We start from the raw sequence: 18,753 nt of genomic DNA on the forward strand, positions 1-18,753 counted from the left end.
TGAGCAGAAGAAGAGATAAGGACTGGATTTGGTATGTCTTGTATTTGTCAATATAACTTGGTAAAGGTAAGGTGGTTGCTTCCCCATTGGAGAAGCCTCCCATACAACGATGGCCCTGCAAAAATCCACCAAAGTCTTCTTGTCAAGGATCTTCAAATTTATGAGAGTGCATGGGCAGCTTTTAGGCTAGCACTAATACTATCAGGACAATGTGTAAATAATGGTTTAAAATGAGAAAATTACAATTATTTAATGGAGGCTGACGAGGAATCTTGATTGAGAATGATTCTGTCATTGTGTAAATTAGTTTGGTATGAGTGCTGATCTTAAAGATGGCTTTACTAAGCTATTTGTAAACCTGTCCGGACTCAAAAAGAGTAGAGAATATCAAGAAGAAGGAACTGCCCAACAGAGCAGACATGATGGTGAAAAACAAAAGTCCACAAAACTATTGAATAGGCAGAGGCTAGTTGGTAGATCCCACTAGCACTTCTATGATGGAGTCCATGGCTAATACACTCAAGGATCTTGTACTTTCAAGTCACTTCAAGTCAATGGGCATCTTGTAATGTCTTTAACAGGAAATGTGGGTTTGTCTCAAGCTAGATTAAGAGCTGATCCAGCTTTTGTTTACCACTCTGGAGAATGGTTTACAACACTTCGGTCCAATTGAAAGATCTCTCTGTGGCCAACAGCATCAAAGAATGGCCATGGTAGAGCAAAATGGGGAGTTGCATATACTGAGCAACTAATGTCTCCAAAGAAGATCATCACAAGGATGCCCTGCCCACCCTGCATCTTACTTCTACCCAAACCACATGTGGTCACTCCTTGTCCGAATAACAGCAATAGCTTAACAGCAGCTCGCCCTATTCCCCAATAAAACCTTTACTGGATGCTATGGGACAAGTGTCTACTCTACTGCAGGATGACTGATACTTAAGCATTACTAGCTGTTAGTCACCCTCCCCAACAATCACGGACCCGAGTCACGGTGGGAGCCCATAGTGAAGGGCGGACAATTACCAGCTGTTATGAGCATGCATCCACCTCTACCCCAGCAGTGAACTGAGTTCACTGCATTTGACTGAGAAATTGCTCCTGTCCAAGCCACAGCCATTCAGTTCTGGCTCTCCTTCATATGCCAAGTTCTCTGTTGTAAAAACAAAAGATGATGGGCGGAATGCAGAACAAATCAAACATTCAACCTCGGTCACAGATCTGGGTTTAATCCTTCAGTTTTTTTGCTTGCCATGCCATTCCAGTTTGGACCCAGCCATATGCAAATCAGTCTTGACCCTGTTCCCCAGGGGAAAAGTCCAGCCCAAACTGCCAGGCCAGGTCTTCCCTTGACCAGAAACAAGCATCCTGGGACCGGTTTCAGGGTATCACCCTTCAGCCAGGCTAGCTTGAATCTGGTGGCATAGCAAGCACAGGACCCCTGTCTGGGCATACCCTTTTGACTTGGGGCAACAAATGCAAAAACAACAGATGGACGGAATGCAGAACAAATCAAACATTCAACCTCGGTCACAGATCTGGGTTTAATCCATCAGTTTTTTTGCTTGCCATGCCATTCCAGTTTGGACCCAGCCATATGCAAATCAGTCTTGACCCTGTTCCCCATGGGAACAGTCCAGCCCAAACTGCCAGGCCAGTTCTTCCCTTGACCAGAAACAAGCATCCTGGGACCGGTTTCAGGGTATCACCCTTCAGCCAGGCTAGCTTGAATCTGGTGGCATAGCAAGCACAGGACCCCTGTCTGGGCATACCCTTTTGACTTGGGGCAACAAATGCAAAAACAACAGATGGACGGAATGCAGAACAAATCAAACATTCACCCCCAGTCACAGATCTGGGTTTAATCCATCAGTTTTTTTGCTTGCCATGCCATTCCAGTTTGGACCCAGCCATATGCAAATCAGTCTTGACCCTGTTCCCCATGGGAACAGTCCAGCCCAAACTGCCAGGCCAGTTCTTCCCTTGACCAGAAACAAGCATCCTGGGACCGGTTTCAGGGTATCACCCTTCAGCCAGGCTAGCTTGAATCTGGTGGCATAGCAAGCACAGGACCCGTCTGGGCATACCCTTTTGACTTGGGGCAACAAATGCAAAAACAACAGATGGACGGAATGCAGAACAAATCAAACATTCACCCCCCAGTCACAGATCTGGGTTTAATCCATCAGTTTTTTTGCTTGCCTTGCCACTCCAGTTTGCACCCAGCCATATGCAAATCAGTCCTGACCCTGTTCCACATGTGGGCAAGTTCTCGGTTGTGGGCCCCTTTCTTTGGCTAAGGAGAGTGTAAGCCCTCAAAAAAAGTTTAAAAGTAGAAAAATAATCTGCCATTTTAGTATTTTAAGCTTATGTTTGTGGATCGTGCACAATGCCTGGGTTTATTTTAAAATATGAGGATTGTACATACATGTGTTAACAGGTATGGCTATCCTCCAATTAAAAAAAATGATAACACCTTTAATGTAAATGAATGGCATAAAAACACACTCTTGCCTGGATTATAGTGCAGGAAAGAGCCATAAGGGGAACATCCTCAGTATAAATCGATTGCCCTTGATGAGCTTTACTAATGAGCTGGGGCTTCATGGTTCAAATAAGGTCGTTTAATAGGATGCAAAATGCATCATACTTTAGCAAATCTAAGAAACTGGTCACAAAGAGCGGCTCCATGTACGATAATGAATACCAATAAAACATATTACGAACAGACTTGCAAAATACCATCAAACATTGCTGGAAAGTGAAAGAGTAAAGCTGGAGACCAGACTTGAATGTCTTCACAAAGTGAATACCGAGTATGTTTCCTGGGTTCACTACACCTAAATGACGTCATCGCCCTGGGCTGGCTGATGCCCTAGTGGGGTGGCACAGTGAATTAGCCCGGTACAAGATGCAGGCCAAAGAGCCAGGTGGGTGGATGTAATATAAAAGCTCTTTCCTTCCCTTTCAATCTGCCTTCTCTTAAAACAGAGAGTGGTGTGGGTCTGGACTCTGTTAAGAGTAGATGTTCGCACACACAGAGGTTTCTTTCATCGAGTTTAATCGGGCAACACACAACCTGGCATCGGTCTCCTCCGAAGTTCCAGAGTCAACTGGCACCCTTGGAATCCCACACACCTCACAATCTAGAACTTGAATAAGTTACATCACCACAGACTCCCCTGTACAGGGAGACCTAAGAGAAGCAATCAACTGATATGTCTGGGCTGGCAGGAGAAGAGGACATCAAATAGCTCTGCCACCCTCCCTCCCCTCCTGTGCTGTCAAGGAGGACATGATTTATTCTTCTGCTTGATTCTCTGTTCCAAGTCATGATCCACACATCCATGCTTCTGGTTTCACATGTTTTTCATTAAATTCCTAAATAGATGTAGAATGATATGAATGTGCATGTGTACACGGTGACGACAAAATAATGATGAATGACTGAGTGTTCAGTCAAGGCCGCTTAAAAGCATATATTGCAATGTATTTTCCAGCTCTATTATCCAGAGCTCTGGAAGCTGTTTCTACTAATTAGACCAGCTAAGCATCTTCAGTACATTTCTCACCTAATATTCGCTTAGATTGCAGAGACTACTCAAGGTTAAGTCTTTTCAGGTGGTGTCACTCTCCTTTGATTATTGTACGACCGTCTAGCGCTTCATATTTAACAAGAGAAGGCCAGGATTTAGGAATTAAAGGTTTTCGATGGTGTGAACAAAACACATATCCAACAGCAACAAACTTGGATTAAGGGTTGATCAAATGTTGTTTACCATAAACAATCGAAAAGAAAAGCAAGGTTTATATGACTTACTATGGCTAACATGTCTGAGTCTTGGCTGAAGTTCTGATCAACGAGACTAAGTGGCCTTCATCAGGGTCACAAAAGGTATCCAAGATGAAGTGGTCTTTTTGCTTAACTTGCCTCCAATCAGTCGTCTCTTGGTCTCTCCACACACATCTTTCCCTGGAACTTTTCTTTATCTCTCTGAGTCCATTACTGGGAAGTCTAATGAAGTCTAGTGAACATTATCAGTAGTGGCAAGGTCCTAGACACCATGGTTTCGGCAGTGATCTACGGCATCAGAGACCACTAGTATTCAAAGGCGATGGTGGCAAACATGGTCAGTAACACGACCTTACCCCAGCCCAAGTGCAACGCTTCCAATGGGCTCTCTTGCAAATATTCTATATGACGGATGCTAGAGAACGATCACAGCAGACTGCAATGGGGCTCAGCAGTTCGTGTGCTCTACCTCAGCTCTTCACTAAGGATCTCAAAGTTAAGAAACCACACTTCAGGCTCATGCTCCAGTTATGCTCCTTATATTTACTGCAATTTGCACTATGAACATAATGAACAAGTTACTTATCTTTGGTAATGCCTTATCTGGTAGAGACTATCTAGGTGTAGATTCCTTACCTTAGAATAATCCATAGTCGCCAGACTGCATTTTGAATTTTTTTGTGAGCAGTACACTGAGTGCTGATAGGTGGCATCATTCGGCTCCACATGGCATCATCCGTGCCTGAAGTGATGTTTGCGGTGCTTACATAGGCACTGCCCCAGGGCGCTGTCAGTTTTGTTTCAGAAGCACAGACACTGACCACTGGTGCATGAAGCTTGAGCCCTGAAAAGGGAAACAGCCCTCCACTCTGAAATCTGTTAGCAGAGTGGGAAGGATAGTTAGATCAGCAAGGAATCTGCAGCTAAATAGAGTCTCCACCGGATAAGGCGTCACTGAAGGTAAGTAACTTGCTCATCTGGTAGAGACCTCTAGCAGCAGATTCCTTACCTTAGAATAGATACTCAAGCAATACCTCCCCGGACATGGGGACGAAACCTAGATTAAACGAGAAATTCCTGTAGGACCGAACAGGCAAAATGTCCATCTCTCTGGAACCAACTATTCAGGCAGAAGTGCTTCAAATATGTGGGCAGAGAAGCTCACATCGCTGCTTGACAGATCCAGAGCAGGTGGTCGCAGCCTTGGCTCTGGTGCATTGAGCTCGTAAACCTCCAGGAGGTTGCTTTTTGGCCAACGTGTAGCAGATTTTGATATAGAACACTATCCATTGTGAGATGGTACATTTATGCACCACCCTTCCTTTTCTGGCTCCGACATACCCCACAAAGAGTTTAACATTCACACAGAACTCGTCTGCATGGTCAATGCAGAACCTCAGTGCTCTTTTTGGGTTCACCCGATGGAGTCTCTCCTCTTCTTTACAGGGGTGAGGCAGAGCGTAAAAGGTAGGCTCGTTGTTGGATTGGTCCACATGAAAGGAAGTTGCCACCTTTGGCAGTACGGATGCTCTAATCCGAAGGATCAGTTTTGTCTGGGTAGATGGCAAGGTATGGAGGCTTAGATGACAGTGCCTGTAGCTCACTGACTGTCCAGGCAGATTTTATTACAGATGTTTTAGACACTAGGAAGGCAGTTTTTACGTTAAGGAGCCTGCTAGGACAGTTGTGTAATGGCTCAAAAAGAAGTGCATATTATAACTGTAAGGACCAAATTAAGGTACCACTGAGGCACAATAAAGGGTGCAGGTATGAACAGGTGCTGAGAACTTTTCAAAAACCCATGTACAATAGGGGACTTGGACAGAGATGGGTTATCTGGCATCCACAGAAATGCAGAGATGGCACAAAGATAGCATTTCAAAGTGCCCAGAGCTGAGCCATGCTAGGCCAAAGAAAGAATGAACAACAGAACCTGGGAAAGGGGTACAGAGAGAGGGTCAACTTGTCTGTCTGTACACCATGTCACAAACTTGCTCCAGCGAAAGGCATGTACTGTTTTGGTGGAGGTATGCCTGGCAGCCAAAGTAACGTTACTGACTTCAGGTGGAAAGTAGAAAGCTGTCAACTGTTGCCACTCAATCTCTACGGCATGAGATCAAAGTGTTTTCAGGTTTGGGTCAGAAACCTGCCCTGTTGCCTAGACAGAAGATCCTCCCGAAGAGGCAGCCTGATGAAAGGACCCATGCTAATGCTCAACATCTCGGGATATCAGACTCTGTGCCCAATCATGAGCCATAAAAATGAATTGGGCCAGGTCGTTCCTCATCTTCTTGAGAATTCTGGGCAGGAGTGGTATTGGTTAAAAGGAGTACAGGAGGCCTGAGCTCCACTCAAAACAAAAAAACATCTCCATGCGAGAGTCTCATTGGAAATACCACCGTGCAAAACAGCTGACATTGTGCATTCGAGATGGAAGCAAACAAATCGAACCAAGGTTCTCCCCGTTCTTGGAAGAGACCATGTGCCACTTCTAGATGAAGACGCCATTTGTGATCCTCTAGGTATCAATGGCTTAGTTCATCCACCCTGGGGTTCAGAGTGCCACCACAGATATGCTCTGATGTTCCATTCATGTCCGAAGGCGGAGAGCCTCTTGACAAAGGGTGCACAACCTCACCCCGTCCTGTTTGTTGCAATACCACATAGTGGTGGTGGTGTAGTCCGTGAATACCTGAACTAGCCTTCCCCTGACTGAAGAGAGAAAGGCCTTCAACGGCAGACTGATCACTCAGAGCTCCAACAGGTTGATGTGGCATACGGATTCTGGCAGAGACCAGAGTCCTCTGATCTCCACCGCTCCCAGACAGCCACCCCAGACAAGAAGTGATCTATCTGTCACTACAGTCAGCTCTGGTTGGGGAAGGAGGGGTCTGTCACTGACCCAATCACCATTCGTTAGCCACCATTGCAGGCCTTTTGCAGGTCCTTGTTGAAGGGATTCCCCTGATGCTGTGCCCACTGGTGCTTCAGGTCCCACTGCAGAGCCCTCATATGCCAACATACATGTGTCACAAAAAGAATGTAGGAGGCCATGAGGACCAACAGCCTCAGAGGCAGTCTCACTGAAATCCAAGATAGAGGCCAAAACATCAGTATCATAGCCTTAATATCCTGAACGCGTCACTCAGGAGGATAGGCCCTAAACTGCAACATGTCCAGAACAGGTCTGATGAAAGTGAGAGTGTGGACAGGGGTCCGGTGTGAATTCAGCACGTAAACCGCAGCAAGTGCAGAAGCTTTGCTGTAGTCTGAAGGTGGGAGACAACTGCCTGGCGCAAGCCATCTTTAACAGTCAACCATTGAGGTAGGGTAAGACTGGAATCCCTGACCTCCGCAGATAAGCTGCAACCACTGCCATCACTTTCGTGAACACCAGAAAGGTGCTGGTAATGCTGAAATGAAGCACAGCAAACAAAGTGCTCTTGGTCTACTGTGAACCGCAGGTAACACATGTGGGCAGGCAAGACAGGATGTGAAAAACAGCATCCCATAAGCACTGTGATACCACCCAGTCCCCTGGGTCCAGGGCAGACAGGACTTGAGTGAATGAGGACATTTTGAATTTCTCCTTGTTCACCACGAGATTGAGAAGGTGCATGTCTAAATCACGTCAAAGCCCTCTGTGCGGCTTGGGCTCCAAAAAGTGGTGGGAATAGCAACCACGACCTACTTCTGATACCAGAATCTTCTCTATAGCTCCCTTGGCCAAAAGAGCTAACACCTCCTCACAAAGCAGGGAGAGATGGTCCTCCGTTGCAAGTAGGAGGCATGGGTGGGGATGTTATCACAAAGGGGAGGGAGTAGACCCTTTGGACAAGTTGCAAACCCAAACGGTCGATATTATTGGCTTCCAGCGGTGCAGGCGATGGCGTATTCTGCTCCCCACTGGATGCCCATGATAGTCAGAGGGCATACTAAAAGGGTTTGGAGGCTGTGGCTGCCAGGGGGAGTGGGGTGGTGGACTGGCTTGACTTCTTGCCAGCTGTCCCACTTGGTCTGTGGGAACTGCGTCCTCAGCCATGAAAAGATTGTACGGTTTGCTGGCCAGAATGGCTGGGAGTGTAAAGACCTGGTTGGATGCCCAATCCCGTGGCCACGAAAGGGGAGGAAGGCGGACTGGGCTTTGCAAGGGGACATGGAAAGGCCCAAGGACTTGGCCGTAGCTCTACAGCCCTTAACGCACTCGAGCACAAAGTGTGCCTTCTCTCCAAACAACCAAGAATCATCAAAGGGTATGTCCATGAGCGAGGCTTGGACAGCCTCTGAAAAGCCAGTGATTCTAAGCCAAGCGTGGCGCCTAAGGGCCACTGGCGATGAAACTGCTATGCCCAGTGAGTCTGTCGGATCCAGGCCACATTGTATAGTGAACTTGGCTAAGTCTCTCCCATCAGCAATTGCTTGCCAAAGTACGGCTAGAGCTTCATCCGAGACCAAAGACAGCACTGTCCAACTGAGTCCCAGATGGTATGGGAGTATCAGCAGCACGTTCCTGAAAAATCAGCAAGAGGCATGTGGTGTTCATGGACAGCAGCGGCACGCTGGCAGAAGAGAACCTACTGTTCCTGAAGGTATTCAGTCTTTTGGATTTCCTGTCCGGTGGAGTGTTAGGGAATGCGCCAGCGTTAACTATGGAGGTGGAGGTCTGTACCATCAAGCTCTCGGGGTGGGGTGCTTGGTGAGGAAACGGGGGCCCCTTAGAGTGGGGAGATGGCGGCGGGCACCTCTCTTATGCACAGGAGCCCCCATGCAGGCCTTGGACCGGGCCCAGAGTAGGACATCAGTAAGGGCTTCAATAAATGGGGGTAACGGTTAAGTGAGGGCAACTCCCAGCTGAGGCACCTCAGTCAGCAGGCACGTTTAGGGTATCATATGCAGAAACAAAAAGGTGATAGAATCTTAGCCACTGGCAATCACTTGGGGCAATATCCCAACCTCACTTTGGACCCAGCCATGTGCAAATCAGTCTCGACTCTGCTCCTCATTCGAACAGTCCAGCCTGAACTGTGCCAGGTATGCCCAGACGTGGGCTCCAAGATTATTGTGCCACTGGAACTAAGCTACACCCAGGTGAAGAGCCCATAACAAGGGCAAACCCAGTCCTAGGTTGCTTGTGTTACTGTTCATGGAAGACCAGGCCTGGCAGTTTGGGCTGAACTGTACCCATGAGCAGCAGGGTCAAGAGTGATTTGAATATGGCTGGGTCCAAACTGAGGTGGCATGGTGGGAGAATAACAATGGATTCATTCAAGCATTCCTTCCATCACCTTGTTAAGTATAAAGTATGGCACCAAAACATACTTTAAGCCGAGTAGTCCAACTTCCTCCTCAGAAGAGATAAAGCTTAGCGCACAAAACCTTACTTTCATCAGCACAGAGAGAAATCAGAAGTTGGAGGCATCTTAACTACCTCAGCACACTAGAACCTCGGGTACAAATCACCAACACCTGAGGCTTCACTCTCATAATGATCTAAAAGATGAGCAAACAAAAATATATTCCCAAACTGTCTAACTAGCCTACTGTATAGAGCAGTCCCTTTTGGAACTGCAAGCTTTAGTTTCCATAAATTATTCTCAGAGTGAGTTTTAGTATCAAACCTTGATGTTTTACTTTTCTTTCTATATTTTATCTTCCTTAGCTTGCTCTATAAGGGAGACATTGTTTGCTTCCTTTCAGAGACTTATAATGCTTTCCTGCTATCTACTGAGGATACCTGCCTTTCATGCACCCCACTAACATGGGGGCAACACATAACGAGAAAGCCAGAAAGGAAAATAGAATCACTTATTTACTACAAAATGGAGTAGAAAAATCACCAGATACAAAGATAAATTGTGAACACCGAAGAAAGACACACAGAAATCAATAGAAACATCATATGTGTATAACGTGTAAATATACATTGCGTCTTCTAAAGACAAAGCAGGTAGAAATTCAAAAAAAGCTGCTGGGTTTCCGTGTATTGAGATGGTTAGGTTTCTTCAGCTCCCTCCCTCTTGCAATCAGTCTCAAAAGGTACCATTTCTTGCTGCCACTGAATGTTGCTGGCAGGATTTCTACTTAAGTCCCTGAGCAGTTTGTTCACCTAATCAGCTTTTGGGATTGAGAAGTATTTTTAAAAATATCCTGACTTCTGGAATGGCCTGCAGCACAGTCAGGGGAAGGGACATCAACACATCCTGTCAAAGTCAGCAAAAGAGCAGCAATGCATAGGCTCATGCAACAGAATCACACATTCCATGGCTGAATGTAACCAGGATGAGATGCCATCTCAAGACCAAACACTGGCACAAGACTTAATGACGTGTAAATTATTACTTGAGTTTGGGCTCCCGTCCTTCACTGGTGTACTGCCAGCATATCAGCCCAATGAGGTCGTGCACCTTGGCGTTGGCGATTGTCACTACTGTCATGGGTAGAAGCTTATCCTGGCTGGTCTGCATGGAGAGGTAGACATCTATTTTTTTAGTTGCTGTGGTTCCAACATGGCCCTGTGGAGAAAACATATGCTCATCATTGTGAATGCAGAGTTAACTAGGAAAAACAAAAATCAGTACTTGAAGTTAAGTGTCCATTAATGATTTATTGCACCCAAAGTGGAAGCAAGGTAGAACTCTAGAAAATCCACTTATTCGGAGAATTGAGACATCAAATGGCCTAAAACACGGGTGCATTCTTGCTCCCTGTTTATTTAATTTTTATGGCGGACCTTAATCAACAATTGGAGACATCAAAGTCACATCCACCTAAACTGTCCATCATTCCTTTAAAATCTCTTCAAGTATTACTTAGTCAAACACCTATATGTCTACAGAATTGAATTATTTTCTTTATTGAATATACATTAGTTAACATTAAAAAAAAACTAAGATTATGTCGATTGGAGTATCTCCACTCAGATCATGGTCCTGGTACTGAAGAGGAAAACCGACAAATAAATTAAAAGCTATAAGTACCTTGTCATCCAGTTTGACAACAACGTTTCATTCAGAAGCCATTTTGATTTACTCAAGCCTAGAGCTGCTACTAACATATTTGCAGTCAAGGTCCTTAGTGATAAACTGGCATGTACTTCTTATGGCCACCTCTTGAATGTAATGTCATCTAAATTACTAAATTAATTCCTGGCCTACCTTACAAATCATTTATTTTTTGAGGGAAAGATGCCAAGATCCTAATGCATATTGGCCAGGCAAAAATTTAACTAGAGATTTGCCTTCAAAGGCAGGACCTAGCGCGCCAAGTAGCATATCTGAAATACTCCCCCTCCCTGGCTTCCCTGAAAACGAAACTGTTGCAAACATGTGCTGGTTAGCAATTACCTGCACATAGTGGCCCATGGCGGGCCTACATGCAGCATTCTCTCCAAGCCTTATGCTCAAAGGATCTCAAGGGACTGCAGCATGCTTCAAGAGCTCTGTGAATCTATCAATGATTTTTTTCAGTTTCAATTGGACAAAGAAGCTATAACAGTAAAAAAGCATGCTAGTTCAGTTATTAACTCATTTGAAACTTTGGCCATACAACCATACCTTATCTCACACGCCCCTTCTTACATACGAGATCCATTCCTGAGGCTTGGTGCTTTTCCAACTAGGGAGGGTACCCCACTATGGGGAAAAGAATGGCGAAACACCAAATCCAGGCTTTGAGGATACCTGGATGAAACACTACTCCCCATAGTGTGTGTTTGTCAAGTTTTACTAAACTTCCATAAAATCATCCTGAGATCCTACTTTTTGGAGGAAGGGGTAAGAATGCGCTGTCGAATCGTTATTTTAAGTTTATCTCGCAATTCCATCACACTTATTTGCTGATTCGTTAGGTTTTTCGCTGAGGCCAAGAAAAAACTGTCCGCTTCAGGGCCACAGCAGCAACTGCTTTGTTCTAGATTTCAAACTGCTCCCCAACTGAGGTCCTTGATTTTGAACTTTTTTATAGCCAATTTGTTGAATTAATTCCTTTCCATGTCTTATTGTATCCCCAGTTGAATTTCTGGGCTGTTTTTCTTTACTTTTGCTGCTAAATAATGTCTGACCAAATAGTGCTTTTAGAACTTTAGATTGAACACATTATCTGATTTATTAAATTGTAATAACGTTGTATGCTTTTACTAAAGTTTTAACGCATGATGCTAGTTAATGTTTATTTATACCTATTTGCATTTGTACTATCGCATTTTACATCTGTTTTACTCATGGGTTGAAGTTATGGAAAAATGCAATCTGTTCTTTAAAATTCCTTAGTGTGAAAGCAGCAATTATGGTTATATTTTAAATGATATTGTCTTATTTATGTGAATGTAATGATTTTAATTAATCAAACAATAAAATAAATCACTCTAGGGAAATCTAGAGAACTCACAAACGTCACTACCTGGCAGCTCAGGATACATGGCTTCTACAAGAAGCACTTACTGGCAGCTCAGGACAGAGGGTTCTACAAGAAGCACTTACTGGCAGCTCAGGCAGAGGGGTTCTACGTGAATTACTTACTGGCAGCTCAGGACAGAGGGGTTCTACATGAAGTACTGAAGTACTTATCTGCAGCTCAGGCGAGTGTGAGCCCAGATCCCTGCTCTGTAGAGTGTGAGTTGAACTTAATGCCACTTAATGCTCCTGTGGATAATCTATCTCTCAGGATGTGAAGCTACATTACCAGTGTTTTGAAGCAGACACAAACCTTCAGAGTACGTGATTAATCTCAATATTTCCTTTATTAATTTGCAGTTCCAGATATTGACGAGTTATTTTTCAGATTCTTATGAAGTAAACGTTATGCTTTATCTGAAATGGCTGAAAAGCTACAATTTACTAAGGTGAGGCTCCTCCTGATCAGCTTCTACCATGGAGGAGACAAAGGGCGTGGCTCGCCCATGGCATCCTTTAAGACGTGATTGTGATGCCTGGAAGTGCCACCCTATCACCACCACTCAACTGAGATGGTGGGCGGCTGGGTGAAAAGGTGATGTGATGTGCCCTAATTTTCTTGGATCAGAGAAACTACTTGTTGGAATTTGAATATTTGCAATATTAGAAAAATAATGCTATGTTTTAATTTAAATGCCAAGAAACCTGATTAACTCGCCTATATGGTTTTCGATTTTAAATAAATGATGTATTATTCCTTCTTGAGGGTTGATATGATCCATACATTGTTACGTTGTTCTGCTGCAGGTGACAGAGCTGTTACGGGCACTGCTGAAACCAGGAATGTTGAGAGGGATGGGCCATTAATTGTGCTGGTTGAGGTAATGTTTGCAGGGTAGGTTAAGTGGACAAGCCCACCACACAGAGATGCCTACCTGTGCTCACCGGCTGGCACATCAGTTGGTGCCCACCAAAAAGGGGCCACTGACTGCACTGATGGATGAGGGCCACACCTGTCAGTAAAGTGCTGTTACGTCCTGCAGCACAAGAATGAAATAACAACGAGACCAGCAAAGCAAGTCTGAGGGTGAACACAAGGTGAACACAAGGCAGCAACCCTCCAAGGAAGCCCGATTCATTTAATTCCTAAAGGGATGATTTATACTTTGTTTTCTGTTCCCGGTTTCATACTAAACCTACTAAGGGCTTTGTTAGCATGCATACAACACACAGAGGATGACCATTATTACAGAATGAATATTAAAACTACAGTCTCAGTCTGGAGCGCCACATTACAAGCAGAAAAGCTGGGGTCAAAAGGGTGAGCTATTCCCTTTTAAATGGGTCAAACATTAAATATGTCGGTGCACAAAGAGTACCATGATCAATTACCAATAATACAACTATGAAGCAGTAAATATCAGAACTAAAATACAACCATACACAGGCTGACTTGTCTGGAAGTGCTTCCTGGAAATTGAGAGGGGAGAGCCATAAGGAAGAAGGGAGGTGATTACAACAAGGCGCAGAGCTCCCTTGCAGGGCTGAGTTATGCTGCAGTCAAATCATTTCAGTAACATCACTGGCTTTGCACACAAAAAATTATAATCATTTTATAACAACTGCACAGGTTGAAAACATCCTGGAAAACACCATCACATCCCGGAGACCACTCTTCCAATGCCAGTGACACCACATCTATCCATCCACTGTATGTCATACTCAACATCTGCACTTGGGAGCATCTTATGTTTCTCCTGCACTCACCACACCTCCAATCCTCTAGAAAGCCTCCTGTCATTAGAAATATTATTCCACTCCAACGGTGATCCACCGCTCGCTGGCTCGCCTCGTACCTCCCCAATCCATGCTCTCATCTATTTTTATCATTCTTTATGTGACCACCTTTAATTTCTCCCCGATAAGTCGCAAGTGTACCATTCCGACTATAACTGAGGAGACAGCGGCCTGCAAGGGTCTTCTACTACTCGGTACTAAAAGTCTGGCAGCCCTGCCCGAACAGCAGATCATTTTTTGTGGTTTCTGGTCTATTCCAAATCAATTTTTGTAGTTTCTGGTCTATCATCCTGGTGGCCAACATCAGTTAGGATGCTGAAAATAAAGAACTAGGGGTAATCTTAATCTGACTCAGAAAAGCTCTCACTGAATTCAGTGCTCAAGGGAACAGCATCCCAGAGATCCATGCTTTTAGCACACAATTCACATAAGGAAACCACACAACAGAGGTCACCAAGCCCTGCTCAAGGTGCACGTTCAGCTCCTATAGTGCAATCTAGACCGGCCTCCCAAAAGAAAACACAGGAAGACTACAATGAGAACCACGACATAATAGTAAGATGAAAAACAAGGTAAACAATAACATAAACCCAGGATGCAATTCCACCCAACTCTGACTAGGTACTAACTAGCCATCTATGCACGACCACACACAGTAAATCCGCAAACTGGTTAAAGTGGCAAACACATATGAGTAGGTCACTCTCAGGGGCACAGCCCTACACTATGGAACAATGAACATGCTCTTGAACCCACAGCCTCATTGCCTGATCTTTAGAAGATTAACGAACTCAACACTGTTCACACAAGCCTTTCATAAGGGGCAGTGGGGAGAGGTGCGGTTGAGTATCAGCAAACAGGAGGCCTATCTCAGATCCAAGTTGACCAATATCATGCAGTCTGCATCTTACCGAATGGTGCCCGCTGACATAATCTACCTGTGGCACCAAAAGTTTATTTTTGCAATTATATGTTTGCTATCCCATAACATGGTCACCTCACAGCCGGTTATCATTGTTACTTAATTCATTTACAATAGGTCACCAACACAATGAATATTCAGTCTTAGCACAACTTATTAATTCATAAACATATAAAATATGGTGACATTTTCTGCGAAGACCTTTGTGTAGTTACTACTTGATACAAGAAGCGAAAAGATGTACAACTGCTTTCCAATACAAGTCTTCTATTATTGGATGGGTGCAAGTGCTTGCGAGTCTGACAAACAAGTCCACACCATTCAGAATAATACTTTGACTTCCTTGCGCCTGTCCGCTACTTACTCAGGCTATGTGGTTGGTACTGCACATATCTGAGTGGAATAGGTAGATAGTAGGTGAAATGTGCTTCACTACTACTTTTTTTCACACTCGCACCCAGTACGGTTTCACCCTCATTCCGAACATGAACCGTGCAGCTTCTGTTCTGCCCGGAGAATTAACGCAATATAAAGGTAAAATAAATGTCTTTGCTATTTCTAACGAACAACAAAAAACATATCTCAAATGTAAACAGGAGTAGCGTCAGGTATTTGTTGGAAATGATACCATAGTACCTGCAAACACTCTTGCAACATTCATCATCTCCCCCAGTAGGCATCATCACCTGTGACTCGAGGTGGACACTACAACATTCCTCTTCCATGGACACCCGGGAATGATGCAATCCCTCTCATCCCAAATCCCACCTATATCCACCTCTCTTCTGGTTGCCCAAGACAGGATCAAGCCAGCACCCACATGGCACATGGACTTCCTTTCCCAACATCCAGGTTCTAAAACACTCTTAGATGGTCACAAAAAGAGAAGTTTGACTCCATTAAAACAGAACAAACAAAGGGAAGTAATAATCATTTGATGGCAACCAAATTGTGATTCAGTGACTTGTGATTGGTGACAGGACAGCATTTCTCCAAAATGAAGCAAATGAGCCATTTCTAAGATTTTACAGAGACAGCGGCAAGGGAAGTGGAGGTTTGGGTGGCAGAAAGAACAGACCAAACTGCGAGGGGTTGTCTGCAAACAAATTGTGCCTGGATACAGATGGTCATCAAAAATACAGAGCTCAGAAATTTTACAAATGCTGCGGTGAGCCATTTTGTAATATCAAGAGAGAGAAACCAATATTAAATGCCACTAAAGCATTAGCACCATTAGGTAAAAAACAACTAGCCTAACCCCTTTCAAGTGTATACAGTGGTCTACTGAACCCCAAGTGGCTGGCGGATGTCTAGACAGACTCCTGCCCGCTGTACCCATGGAGACAAGCAACATCCCCAAAGACACTCTAAAAAGCAAACACACGTCTGTGGTCACGAGGTCTAGATAAGAGGAGCCAATAAAGGCCCAATGGGTCTTCAAGGACTTATCTGCAATAACCAGCAGTTGAGGATCACTGACTCAGACACCAGTAATGCATCTCAGTGATGTCTAGGTCTCTGCAGAAATACACATGTATCCTTATTCTTCCATCCAAAAAGAACTGTGGTGACAAGTTACTTCACTGGTCAAGGTGATACAAAAGACACTGGCCGGGTATCACTTAAGTCACTCTGAATTGTGCAGCAAAATAGAATCCACCTAGCAGGACATCAGAGAGATTACTGTACGACCAGCGCAACTGCAAAAATTCAAGAAGTAATCTGAGTTCTATAAAACGCCTTGCATCCATTTTTGGGTTTCTGAAAAAATGTGAACTCTGGAAAACTAAATCAAAAGTTTGGGAGTCGCACAGCATTCTAGTGAAACCCAGCACATTAACCCGAATATATCCAGTTAACAGAACTTGTATGTCTGAGACAAATCAACTTCATTACAGGCCGCTATTAATTCCACCATCATTTGATTATTAATTGGCTGAGGTGGAGAACGGTCATGGAGGCACAGGATGGGCATCTGTTTTGGAGACATGGAGCGTAAGGTTCTTTTGTGCATCGAGAGAAATGGATGATAGCTACAAAGATCCTTGATCGCTCGTTCCATAGTGACCTCGAAGATAAAGCATGATTACCCGTAATCAAAAGGGGCACATCAAACTTATTAACACATGTTGTATAAAATTCAATGGAAAATCCATTCGAGGCCAGGGGCTCTTACCATTCCGAGGTGCCTTAATGGCTTCCAATAAATCTGGGCGGCATAAGAGGCCCGTTACATTAACATTTTCGTGATCTGTCACCTGTGGCAAACTTCATTTGTCAGGGAAAATCTTTTAACCTGTCACTGGACACTGTAAGGTCTGACAAATGAAGCTGGGGACAGAATTGACAAAATATCTAGTTAATTTTCTGGAAATTGCACATTGAGGAGACATTAATTCTTGAAGAGGAGAAGGCCATTATCCAACTTGCGAGCGAGGCAACCAAAAGCTGGCTCTGGGGTGCAGGCGTGTTTGAAATGCTTTGTTTTGCAGATATGGAGTCTCATATCTGTGAAAGGGGCATGTTCCTGTCCCCTGCATACATGGGGCCAACAACTGCAGAAGATACTTCGGGACATCAACAAAGGAAGAGTATTTTCCAGGTTTGGAAATTATGCGAAAGGTTCATCAGTACTGTGAAATTATCCACCCATTACATTTGAATACACTGGTGAACACTGGCAATAAGATGAAATGCAGATCTTTACAAGTTATCCTTAAGGGACGTGTTGATTCTTTTAAGGACCGGCAGTGAAAATTAGGATATACCTTTTGGAAGACAACAGCAGAAAACAAGAAAATTCGAACAAGCCACGTTTCCAAAAACTGAGGGAAGATTGCATGCTACAAATAGAAACAGATTTTGCAAATGAAACAAAAATGCCACTGTGCAACCTAACCCCCAATCAACCAACTCCTGGCAGACTCTTCCTTTGAAGCATCTCACTTCCTTGTGCCTTCATTCAAGTGCTACACTCGGTTACTCCCACAAGCACACAGAACAGGATAGGCAGTTATACCATATCAAAGCTAATGAACAAACTCAAAGTTAGCCTTAACAGGATAAAACAAATCACGCCTGTTTCCTTAAGACAATCAATACTTTCACTTACTATATCTAGCAAAAAATGCATTCCATGTCAGGAACTAAAGGTGAGAATTATGTTTTTTAAAGGTTGCTTCCCACAAAAGTCGCATGACCAAAGGTCTAAGGTCAAACCGCATCCACAGACTGTAGACCATCCAGCTCTTTTTAGGGTCGAGCCTGCGTTGCATGCGCTCGCACATGCGTATTGCAGCGAGACGCGTTAGTATTTAGAAAAGGACTCGGAGCCCTGTCAAACTTCACGTCAGTGTTTTTTTATTGGTTCGTGGGCTTGCCTAATAAAATCTGCTTGCTTTCATTAGTCGAAGGCACATATACGTCATGCCTTTTCCGGTAGCTAGCCCTCCTCGAGTGCAGCGACCAAGTACAGAAAGCATGCGAGGCTCGCTGTTTTCCATCGGGCTCGTGGACTTCTTTTTCTCTAATTTACAAGCGCGATCTTGCTTGGCAGAAGTCGAGCGCTTTACATAGTTAATTTCACTTTTTCGGGTTATGTACATAAATGCACTTTTGCCCAATAGGTGAAAAGTCGGGTTAGGAGTTTACAACGCGATCAGCTCTAACATGAGCAAACGCGAGACCCATTGCATTGTAAATGCTTGTTTGGATTTACAAATGGATTAGGTAAGAAGTGAGGTAGATTCGTGCATACGGGGAGGGGGTGCAAAAAATACAGAAATAACAAGAAGCTAAATAAACTACATCTGTCGTGTCCATTCATGTGAGTGTTGGCCATCCTAATACAG

At 44.2% G+C, this 18,753-nt stretch overlaps 1 protein-coding gene across 3 annotated transcripts in view; it reads right to left on the reverse strand.

Annotated features, from left to right (window-relative positions):
• The window catches only part of MAPKAP1 (MAPK associated protein 1), a 541,270-nt gene that overhangs the window by 319,342 nt on the left and 203,175 nt on the right, over window positions 1-18,753 (reverse strand). For all 3 annotated transcript variants that reach the window (XM_069241765.1, XM_069241766.1, XM_069241763.1), the window contains one exon: window positions 10,133-10,305. In XM_069241765.1, the coding sequence (XP_069097866.1) occupies window positions 10,133-10,305 (173 nt within the window). The remainder of the gene's footprint in view (window positions 1-10,132; window positions 10,306-18,753) is intronic.

Source organism: Pleurodeles waltl, chromosome 6, assembly GCF_031143425.1.
Source record: "Pleurodeles waltl isolate 20211129_DDA chromosome 6, aPleWal1.hap1.20221129, whole genome shotgun sequence".
NCBI lineage: Eukaryota > Metazoa > Chordata > Amphibia > Caudata > Salamandridae > Pleurodeles > Pleurodeles waltl.